Source organism: Hylaeus anthracinus, unplaced genomic scaffold (genome assembly GCF_026225885.1).
Source record: "Hylaeus anthracinus isolate JK02 unplaced genomic scaffold, UHH_iyHylAnth1.0_haploid 2, whole genome shotgun sequence".
Classification (NCBI taxonomy): domain Eukaryota; kingdom Metazoa; phylum Arthropoda; class Insecta; order Hymenoptera; family Colletidae; genus Hylaeus; species Hylaeus anthracinus.
Window position 1 is genome coordinate 345,883 of NW_026534838.1, and position 12,646 is coordinate 358,528.

At 36.1% G+C, this 12,646-nt stretch overlaps 1 protein-coding gene across 1 annotated transcript in view; it reads right to left on the reverse strand.

Moving 5' to 3' along the window:
* LOC128892985 (uncharacterized) overlaps nt 1-12,440 on the reverse strand; it is a 66,091-nt gene extending 53,651 nt beyond the window's left edge. The window contains exon 1 of the mRNA XM_054153677.1: nt 12,343-12,440. Coding sequence (XP_054009652.1) covers nt 12,343-12,380 — 38 coding nt within the window. The 5' untranslated portion in view covers nt 12,381-12,440. The remainder of the gene's footprint in view (nt 1-12,342) is intronic.
* Between the last annotated feature and the right edge of the window lie 206 nt (nt 12,441-12,646).

A 12,646-nucleotide genomic window follows, 5' to 3' on the forward strand; every position in this document is an offset into this window, starting at 1 on the left:
ATGCCTTGCCTGGCCACGCCAAGTATTTGATTTCCAGACCGCGGAAATCTAGGCAAATCATCTGACAGCTTATTTCGATTTCACATCTTTTTCTATTTTCTTGTAGTTTTTTATGGGAATCTTCTTTTTTTCAATGATAACTTCTTGAGTCCTCCATTTTTTCATGTACTTGGCGTAATTTTTTTACTTTTTTGAAGTTGTTTTTACACAGCTTGTTACTGCATCAAACATATGTTTATTTCACCCTTATTTCTGAAATCCTTTGAAATCTCAGAATTTGGGACTTACATGTATTTTGTATGTATTGTATGTATATGTAATAATTTATTGTAATAATGTCTCGCCATGGGGCGGCGCGGTGGTACACGCCATATAATAGACACACAATCGCGAGCCACTGGTGGTACACATCGTCGTGAACGTGTTAAATTAGACAGTAAGAAAGTTCTTTCAATACGATACTCCTCGACGTTTCGCTAGTTTTTCGAAGGATGAAATGACACACTGACATAGATTTATTTGTGCTCCTCCAAGGCTAATGATTGAACGACAGAAGATCGACAAACTCGAAGGTCGTTGAACAAGTGGTTGGAGGTCGAGCGGTGAGAATTTGCCCATAAAGCTGCTCAAGACGTACACATATGAAGCGAGCGTCTCGCGCAGCTGTCCGGTCAGCGCATTTCACCTTTTTTCCTCTTTTTCACCGTCACGTTCTCGGCAAGGCGATAACGCGCACCGAGCCCAAGGTTGAACCTGGTGATCATCCGGCCACTAGTGCTTTTTAGAGATCGGAATGTTTCCGGTGTCGAGTTCTGTCCGCCCAGTGGGCTTCGTTAAAAACCGATTAGCTAAAAGCAACAAGTCGGCGAGAAGCGATACGACTCGAGGCCGGCTAGAACGTGTTTCGATTACGGTAGAGAAGAAGTAACCCGACATTTTTCTTTATATATATTAGCCGCAGAAATTAATTCTGGGTCCCTACATCTTGTACGTAAAGTACCTTCCAAGTCCTCGACCTGATCTCCATAAATGATAACTAAAACTATGACACTTGTGTCTTCTGAGATAGTTCAAGCTTAAAGTTCCTACTTACTTTCAGAAATAAACCACTTTAGCAGACCCTACTTTCCGAAGTAAGGATTAATTCTGTAAACTCTTAGGCGCACCATGTCTATTTCCCAAATGACAACACTTATGACATCAAATCCAAGAGTTTCTTATACTGCACACTGAATAAGGCTTCCACACTTTAAAACTAAGCACACTACAGGTTGATCCGATTGCTAGTAGACACATTGTAGACTTTATGACGATCAACTATTGTTGTGGTTGTCCATTCTGTTTACTAGCGAGCGGATCACCCTGTATATCATATACAGGGTGTCCCACAAATGTTGTAGGACCTTGAAAGGGGTAGTTCGGGAGGTGATTTGGAACAACTTTTACCTTAGCGAAAATGTTGTCCGAGGCTTTGTTAAGGAGATATTAACAGAAAACCCCGACCAATCAGAGCGCGAGTATGCCAGCAGAACGCCTGCGGTAGGCGGAGACTACGCGCTAGGCGGCCGCTCTCGTACGGTATCGCGGCCGCTCCAACGGTATACGCGCGTTCTGATTGGTCAGGTTTTCTGTTAATATCTCCTCAACGGAGCCGTGGACAACATTTTCACTAAGGAAAAAGTTGTTTCAAATCACCTCCTGAACCACCCCGTTCAAGGACATCCAACATTTTTTAGACATCCTGTAGTTGCACCAGAGATTAGGTACTTATCTTGAGAATACAATATTTGCAATATCAAGGTATATTTGCAATTCAGGGTAAGGTTATTTTGATATCGTTCGTTATTCAATAAAAATACGCTATTAATACGTATACACGTCTTAGGTCTTGCATACCGTTATATTTGTAACATTCTTCTGATAAGAATGACACCAAACATGATATAATTTGGTACATATTTGTTGATTTTAAAAATGAAATGATTTGTTTCCTTTGGCCCGTAAAATACGCAAATATGCACTAAATTATGCCATGTTTGGTATCATTTTACTTGGAAAAATAACACAAATACGACGGTACAATTTTCACTTCTAAAAAGTAAAAAATAAAAAACTTGTTGCGTTAGTGTGTCTCGCCGACATATGGTCCTTTAACTTCTGCCGCACCGGGGACTCTCGGATCTTCCTTTCTTTCTTTCATTACCTCTCTTTCAAAATGGCGGCTACCAGGTCTGTTTAAAATTTTGATTCTTCTACATGTAATTCGTCGTTTTTGCTCCCGTGTTTCAGCAAATTATAGAGAATCTGTTATCGGATGATATTTACCATGCATCTTTTTTTAGTTAGCGTTCTACGATATGATAAGTTGTTACAAGTAAATATGTTACGAATTATCTCGTGTTTGGTCTCCTTTTAATCAGAAAAATGCCGGGAATATGATGGTAAAGTTTTACAACAAAAAATTTAATAATAAAAAAGTTTCATCCTTGGGTTACATTGTTTCACCGACATACCTCGGTGTTTTCGCTCCGTTCTCTTTATTAGCTGTCCTTTTCTACGTTCCAAGTTCGTCGGCAAACATCAGGAAATTTACGAACTCTACGATAAACGCTCAAGTTTAATCCCGAGCTTGTGCAATTTAAGGAGACTTTACTGTATTTATCAATAAAATTGTGTATCTATCAGCTATCAGAAGTCACGATAGCCAATGCACCTATTACTTTATCGCAGGAATTCGATACTGGGAATAGGAATTTATTATATTCGCAGTAATATTAGGCTGTCCCAAAAGTTTCTTCCGTTTTATTAATAAGTAATACATACACAATATTTTATGTTTTATGTTACATTACTGAAGCGTGTAAGATCCATTTTGCTCTATTATTATGTAACATCAACTTCTGAGAGATTAGATTGTTTATACAGGGTGTCCTAAAAATGTTGGAGGTCCTTGAAAGGGGTAGTTCGGAAGGTGATTTGGAACAACTTTTTCCTTAGCGAAAATGTTGTATGAGGCTTTGTTAAGGAGATACTAACGAAAAACCCCGACCAATCAGAGCGCGAGTATTCTCGCGGTAGCGTACGAGAGCGGCTGCCTAGCGCGTAGTCACACCTACCGCGAGCGCTCCACGGAGATACTCGCGCTCTGATTGGTCGATGTTTTCCGTTAATATCTCCTCAACGAAGCCTCGGACAACATTTTCGCTAAGGAAAAAGTTTTTTCAAAACACCTCCCGAACCACCCCGTTCAAGAATATCCAACATTCTTTGGACACCCTGTAGTTGCACCAGAGATTGGATATTTATCTTGAGAATACAATATTTGCAATAGCATTCAGAGTAAGATTATTTTGATATCGTTCGTAATTCAATAGAAATACGTTATTAATACGTATACACGCCTTAGGTCTTGCATAAATCTTGTAAATCTGTTGCAACTGACCAATAAGAATTGCAAACTATGTATCATTGATTACTATTCGACACGCGAGCAGTTAACACACTTTTTCTCAAGTGTAGCGATTCTGGAGTCGACATGGAAATACGAATGAAGTAACCACGATGGAGACGAAATGCGTAAATACCATAATTTAAATTTACGACATGCGATTACAGTTCTATATACTATATGTTTATCACTGCATTGAGGCGCCTTAAGGATGTGCAATTGACGTCACTAAATAGACTGATAAGGACATCAAACAGACACTAGCACTTGGATTTATGCCCCTATGAATTATGCAACAATGCATTAAGAGGAATAAAATTGACACATTAAAATCTAACAGAAAATGTAGACTCTTAGTATCGATCAAAATTTCTCTTGTTCTATGATAAACAAAATTAACAAACTATCACTTTCTTTGCAGGATTGAAATAAAATTAACGATGCTTTATTATCTTCTCCATTAATAAAATATTCTTATTCCTTTACTATATAAGGAATTGAAAACTGAATTCACATGTGACGATTACGAGGGATTAAAAGAGAGATCTCACTGTGGAATTCAACGTCGAACAATGCCAAGATAATGGCGCGCTATACCGAGTGTTATCGCTTATCTCGAGATGTTCGAGTCGAGAAATGAATAGTATCGTCTTGTGTTTACCCGCGATAGCGATAATACAGTAACTTCGAACAATGAAGGAGTCGCTTTAAGGAACGTGCTACAAACTACTCTTCTAACTATACCAAACCATTATTAATTCTCCGGCCGCGAATAATTATCATGTAGCAATAAAGAATAACGACGAATAATTTGTCTCGCTTTCAAATTACTAAAGTAATACGTAATGGATGATTGCTTTATTAGAAATTACAAAATTAGTAGGCAATTAGTTCTTTTGCAAATTACAAAAGTAATATGTAATGGGGTAATCGTCCATTCCAAATTACAAAATTGGCAATTGACGATTGTTCTTTTACAAATTACAAAAGTAATACGTAATGGACGATTGCTTTATTATAAATTACAAAATTAATAGGCAATAGATGATTGTTCTTTTACAAATTACAAAAGTAATACGTAATGGATGATTGGTATATTAGAAATTACAAAATTAGTAGGTAATGGATAATGGTTTCATTGCTAATTAAAAAAGTAATTCTATTAGAAATTACAAAATTAGTAAGAAATGGATGATCTTTCCATTGCAAATTGAAAAAGTAGTAAGTAAATGGGCCAATGATCCATTACAAATTACAAAAGTGACGGGTAACGGACTATTGGCCCGTGACAAATTACAGAAGTAATGGGGATGGACATAAAGCTGAGCAAAATTGATCCCAACCGTTATTCAAATCAACGTATTTTCATGTTGCACAGTTTACTCCACCATGACCGCTTTGAATTACAAATTGGAGAAGTTTGAGTCTCGTTTCTCTGCTCTCGGCTTGGTTTACTAAACGTTTCTTCCCGCTTATTCCACTGCGATGAATCCGTTAACACGAAACTGTTTTGCCCGCATTAATCGCTGTAAACGGAATCCTCGGAAGAGGCAGGGAAACGAAACCAAGTGCAATAATAATGGCGTAACTCGTGGATCGTAGAAGGAAAGAACCGAGGAGACTGTAAGGCTTTAATTAGCGACTCGTTAATCGCCTTTCATACTGTTTCGAATGATCTCAGATATGATTCCGGCCTTTCTAATCGCTTCGCCTTCTTCTGCTCTAAATCAATTTTCCACTGGCCATGTATTCGTTCATTTTGTGAAACTAACCCTTCACGGTCCAGATTTTCTAACTTTACCTTACCGTTGTTCCGCTGGACATACAATTTCAAAGTATAACAGCAAACGATTCGATGCTTTAACGATTGTTAGTGGATGAAGCGACGATTGAAACGTAGTGGCGTGGTACTTCGATTTATGCAAAAATGCACGATTGTGTAATCTGTTTATATAAGCATGTAAGCAAACGCGTGGCATACGTGCTCGTATGCATGCCACGTGGTTTTCATTTCAATGCTTCTGGATTTCGTCAAGGTCAGGAATTAGTTGTTCCCCGTGGTTACAATTCGCATACAACGCATCCGGGGACGAGTAGAATGGCACCGTTACTAGCCCTACAATGCAAATTTCGCGATAGGTAAATTCGAGTCGTCTTAAGTTCTTCCTTGACATCTATCTCAGGATCTCTTAATGGGAGTAACCGCATTAGGAGACCAAACATTAAACGAAAAAATTAGGAGAAACTTTAACGTAAATATTTGATGATATTACTGATCTATTACTTTAATGACCTATTTTTTTTATTTTGTAATAGAATGATTATCTATTTCCTACTAATTTTGTAATTTCTAATAGAATTACTTTTTTAATTAGCAATGGAACGATTATCCATTTACAACTAATTTTATAATTTCTAATAGAATTACTCTTGTAATTTGTAATGGAACGATTATCCATTTCCTACTAATTTTGTAATTTCTAATAAAGCAATCATTCATTACGTATTACTTTTGTAATTTGTAAAAGAACAGTCATCTATTGCCCACTAATTTTGTAATTTGTAATCAACCATTGGCCCATTACCTAATCCTTTTTTAATTCATAATGGAACGATATTCCATTTCCTACTAATTTCATAATTTGTAACGGAACTGTAATGCTTAATGCATTACTCTAACATTACAATATTCACGTACCCGGTCGTGGAACAGCAAACAGTAAAACCTAATAATTCAATCGCCGCTTCAATTTTACTTTCACATTTGCTAGGAATCTATTTAACACACTGATTTCTTAATTTCTTGCAAATCGTATTTCAATTAAAGAACTCCTAAAGCGAGGTCAAATTTCTACATTAAACTTCCATCGCAGATCTATCCAGGTCTCCATTGATTATTTATGCTAATTAAATAACCGAGAGAACCGACCTCAATCCGAAAGAATTAAATTCTGGAGCCATATAAAGTCCCACGACCTCTTTGTTCCCGATAAGACAACGTTATTTTTGAAGTACCGTTTTTATTTTACCCAACGGTACCTCCTCGCGCCTTCGGCGTTACATAACACTTCTTTTTTTTATATCTCTCTCTATGTTACCTAACCAACACGCTGTCAAAAGAGCCTGATTGATTCTCATACCAACGGGAGATTCGCGACGTTTATGGCTCTTGAAACCAGAAACACTAAAAGGGAAATCTTAAATGCCAGATGAGTTCGAGTCGCTCTCTATTTGATTAGTCGTTACTTCAATAAAAATTTGCCAACGCTAACCGCCGGAAAAACATACCTAACCGATTTACTTATATTTTTACGGTGATTAATTTTCTTCCAAAATTAACCGCAATTTCTTTTTTAGTTCGATTACGGTTTTCCTCGAACATTTTGAATTTCATATCTTGTCAATGAATTCCATTATCGTATTTCGCAATACAATTTTATTTATTTTTGTTTATTCAAACAACAAGAAGATTATTTGGTCAACTCAAACCAAATATTTGCTGCCGATGCAAAATTTTTAAAAACAATCCCCAGCAACAGTCAGTTTTATGACTATTCAAATAATGAAAAAGAATTAATATCGTTTATTAGCAACGTATTTTATACAGAACACACTGTATATTTAATACAGATTGTTAAAACACTTTTAATTCCTATAGACTTATCTCAATGATAACAATCCCATGAAACGAAGCTATAATTCAAGATATCACTGTTCTGTCAAGAATTTAATTGTGTTCATGTTTATCAGAAAATACCTTATTCAACCAAATACTGTCTAAGATTGTTTAAAAATTAAAGGACCATTTAAAAAATATTTTGCTCCAATTTCTGTATGAATGCAAATGCACTACGTAGAATTAACTAATGTATTACGCTGTTGTTATACTCTTTTCCTACCAACTAAATATTAATACTTGAATGCTTGCACTTTGCATAAGTAGACGTAACATTGAGTTATTTATACATTTGGGTGCGATAATATGGCAGAACTCTTATCTCTGTATGACTCATAGACTTTAAGAATCGAATGTCAACAAAGTAACAAGTATTAGTTTGTCTGGAAAGTCCATGCCGATTTTTGGTAGGTGTTACACGTCTGTTTATAGTGAAATGGTTGAAAACAATTAACATGGGTGCATCCCTCAAAAGGTGGAAAGGTCGTGTAACAAAATGGTACTTATATAACTCAACAAATATATATCAAAATTCAAATGTGCCTTTGAATTTGTCTTAAACATTGGCACGAACTTTCTGGGCAGCTCAATACTCTATTTCATTAAAGTTTCTTTACTGCTACACAATTTGAAAAAATTCTAAAAATTGAATTTGCAATTATTTTTCTGTTCAAAACTCGCCTATCGTTATTTCTACACACTGGATATATCAAAAGCCTTGTTTACCTTATACCTCTGTTTCCTCAAATTATAAGCAGACAGCCAGCAACGAAGTCAATAAATTCCAAAAGGTAAACATTGGAAAATTTTATATACAGAATTTCTTTAAAAATAAAGTTTCAACTTCGGTGCAGTACTTTCACATTAATTAATATTCTAAGTAACACTACGCTTTTAAGAAAATCTATAAATTTACCTCGTAAATTAAATCCACGTTTTCATCCTAATTACCAGGTGTCCTATGCCAATTTCTCAACGTGCACCACTTTTTCAGTCACCGGTTTCACAAATTTTCCACTTCACACCGTCACTTTTCGTTCTTACAAGTATTCATGAACCGTGTCAACTGTTCGCATCGATTAAATGCATTCTCTGTCGCGAAACCGATGGAATCAAACGCGCAAAAGCAACACGTACTAGATAATACCATTCCACACGACGTTCTCTCGAAGACTGCCGAACCGCGACCAGCTGCGACTAACGAGCAGGTAACGGTTGTGGTGGGGGAACCGTCGGACATTTTCGTTCAAATTCGTGCGCGACTTACTCGAGTGATGGTTCGGGTGTCTTCGAGGAGCAGCGACAAAAATTGCCGCCTTTAAGGGGAGGGGAGGCGCGGAAAATGAGGCATTATTTACGAATTTGTTAAAAACAATTGTTATAAACGTTAAAAAATTCAAAAATGTTTCCAAATGGGAACAGCAAACGAGAACCAGGTGTCATTATATGTAGAAGGTTCCATCTCGATTGGTTAATTCCTTGCAGAGTTTCATCAAATAATACGAATTTTGTAGTAACAATTGTTATAAACATTCAGACATTCGTAACTTTTCTAAATGGTGGCATTATTAAATCATCTGACATTATATGTGCAAGGTTCCATCGCGCTCGGTAATTTCCTCATCGAGTTACATCAAAGAATAAGAACTTTGCAATAACAATAGTTGTAAACATATAAAAAAGTTCATAAATCTATGCAAATTCGAAAAGCATAAAATCAGCTGTCATTAAAGGTAGAAAGTTACATATCGATCAGTATATCCCTCGTCAAGTTACATCATATAATAGGAATTTTGCGATAACAATAGTTATAAACAATACAGAAATTCATAAACTTTTGGAACTGTGATCATTGCGAAAACCTCTCCGGCAGCAAAATGTAAGGGGTTTCATCGATTTTAGGCTATACATACGTGAAATAGTACGCTTTTTGCGATAAAAAGTGGTATAAAGTGGTAAAAAACAAAATAAGGACAAATGTTTTGTTATGGTACCAAATGGCAAATGTTCTTTCAAATGCAAGAAGTTTCAATCCGATTGGTTCATCCGTCTCGAAGTAACATTTTTCTGTTTTTTTGCTTAAAATCCGGGTAAAAAATGACAAATCGAAAAAATTGTTGATAGGGACCACCAGGGGGACATGCTTTACAAGATGCAACAGGTTTCATTTCGATTGGTCAAGCCATCTCGGCTTAATCGGTGAATATACCTTAAAAAAAAATATACATGTCGAATTGATGAGCCAGAACAGAATTCCGAATTGACTTCAGCGACAGTCACGGAAAAAGTAGGAAACTCCGGGACAAGGACAGAGGGGGCGATACAACAATTGCAGGAGAGACGAGGACAGGGCGATTAGGCTAGCATGATTTTTAACCGACTTCGAAAAGGAGGAGTTTACTCAATTCGACTTTTTTTTTTAGGTATGTTCACCGATTACGCCGAGATGGCTTGATGAATCGAAGTGAAACCTCTTGCATCTTGTCGAATATTTCTTCCAGTTGGTCGCGTAAAAGAAACATTTTGTGATTTGTCATTTTTTACCTGTTTTCTTTTTTTTAAACAGAAACATTTTGTCTTGTTTCTTACTCCGAGACGGATGGACCAATCGGATTCAAACTCCTTGCATCTGGAAGAGCATTTGCCATTTGGTCCCATAGCAAAACATTTGTCCTTGTCTTATTTTTTACCACTTTATATCACTTTTTATCGCAAAAAGCGTACTATTTCACGTATGTTTGGCCTGAAACCGATGAAATCGATGAAACCCCTTACATTTTGCTGCCGGAGAGGTTTTCGCAATGATCACAGATGCAAAAATTTATGAATTTCTGTATTGTTTGTAACTATTGTTATCACAAAATTCCTATTATATGATGTAACTCGGTGAGGAAATTACCGAGCGCGATGGAACCTTCCGCGTTTCATGATAGATGAATTCGTGATGTTCCAATTTGCAAAAATTTATGGACACTTTTATTGATTATAAAACCATTGTTGGTGCAAAATTGCTACGCTCTGGTGTAGCTCAATAAGGAATTTACCAAACCCAATCAATCCTTTCATATGTATTCCTGATAATCCCATTTGCAACAATACAGAGTGTCCCAAAAATGTTGGATGTTCTTGAAGTGGGTGTTTTGGAGGGGGTGATTTGAAACAATTTTTTCTTAGGGAAAATGTTGTTCCAGGCTTCGTTAAGGAGATATTGACAGAAACGTCCGACCGATCAGAGCGTGAGTATGCCGGTGGAGCGCCTGCGGTAACGCAGGCTTCGCAGACGCTGCACCGGCATACTCGCGCTCTGATTGGTCGGGAGTTTCTGTTTCTGGAATATCTCCTTAACGAAGCAACATTTTCGCTAAGGAAAAATTGTTTCAACCCCCCCTCCCCCGCGGAACAAGTCTTTTCAAGGACATCCAACGTTTTTGGGTCATCCTGTATATTGCTGATAACTGTTGTTATTGCATGAAACCTATCGGTTATAGATTGCCACTAAAAAGAGTGAAATAAAATAATTTTTTGGAAAAAAAATTTAACCGACTTAAAAAAAGGTACAGTGAAAAGTATTAAATAATATCTAGTTAATTTATATGAATATGCACTAGCTCTATACGTAGAGTTTAAAATTGCAGCCAGAATTGTAAAGTGTTGATCGATCTTGACTACAAGGTAAGTTGTCAAAATCTGAATTGCGAGATACCTTTATTCATACAGAAAACTGTTTTTAATATAGATCCATACCACCAAAGTGTTTTGAATTTAGACTTTTTATGCGGAGTTTATAGAAATGGAGTCATTTTCACATTAAAATTATTTGGAGTTATTTTAACATTAAAATTTCTTGCAGCAAGGAAAAAAATTGTAGGTATATATAATTTTTTATAAATTGAACGAATAAGAGTTTACACTTAATAAATTATATGAAATATATATATATATATTCGTTTTTGTTATCCCCTCTCCCTTTATTTATACTCTATTCAATTAAAGAAACAAATGATAATTTAGACTTCTTATGTAGAGTTTACAGAAATATCAATTTTATTTTTATAAATTTAAAATATATTCTATATAATAAATTATTTGTAAAAAGAAGTGAGATCCCTATAAAAAACTTCAAAAAAATAAAAAAATTACGCCAAGTACATGAAAAAGTGGAGAACTCAAGGAGTTATCATTGAAAAATTGAAGATACCCATAAAAAACTACAAGAAAATAGAAAAAGATGTGATATCAAAATAAGCTGCCAGGTGATTTGTCTAGATTTCCGCAGCCTGGAAGTCAAATGCTTGGCGTGGCCAGGCAAGGTCAAGGTGTCGATGAATAAGAATTATTTTAAAACGCAAAACAATGAAAGAGTACTCATAATATCGTCAGAGTTTTAAATTGACAAATGACCTAAATGTCTGTGAGTGAGAAAGTATGAGTATTGATGATCTAAGAATGCCTTGCCTGGCCACCCCAAGCATTTGACTTCTAGGCCGCGGAAATCTAGGCAAATCATCTGACAGCTTATGTCGATTTCACATTTTTTTCTATTTTCTTGTAGTTTTTTATGGGAATCTTCTATTTTTCAATGATAACACCTTGAGTCCTCCACTTTTTCATGTACTTGGCGTAATTTTTTTACTTTTTTGAAGTCTTTTATCGGTCTTATTTACAAGTAATGAAGCTGCAAAAATGATAAGAAATACAATATCATTTTTTAAGATAACGGTTGAGATTGGACCTATGGTTTCTTTCACAAAGTTAATCGTTATGACCAGTAAAACACGATAAAACAACAACAAAATTTGTTTAATTGATCTTGATTTTTAAGTTCGAGGTCAATTTTGCGTGGAGTTTTTTATGTCAATTTCCACTAAATCGTAGGTGTACAATCACGCTGTGGTGACCGGGACATATAATTTTGTGACACCCTGTACATCTGACCCATTCCTCATGAATAGATTTTCACTTTGCATTCACTATATTCAAAATAACATTTTCCTATAATAGAAAATAACAAAAACATGTCTATCTTATATTCTACATTAGTGACATTTTCCTCTAAGATTCCACTTACAGACTGTCTTCCCTGCTCTATATATACTGACTCTGTGATTCTATTTAGCTTAACTGTGTAACTTACTATGTGACTCAAGACTAATTGCTTATTCTTGAACCAAAATTAAGCTCGCCGGACATTTAATATAAACGAAAAATAGCGACTCACCAGAATCTCAAGAAGAAACGACGCAGTTTCAAACCCATGTTCCGATAGTTTCTCGAACGGCACTGAAATACTTCACGCAAACACGTTTGCAAACATACTAAGGGTGCGTACAAGGGTCACACATGGCGCGTCGCAACCGTTGGAAACGATCACGTGCCAAAACACAGCTGCCAACCGCCGAACCGGTGGCTTTACTGTTTGCCATTGCACGGTAACCTGGGGAGCGGAAAACACCTTGAAATCGACATCAATAAACAAATATTAACTTCTTCTATCGGGCTGTCCAGAAAGTTCGTGCCAATGT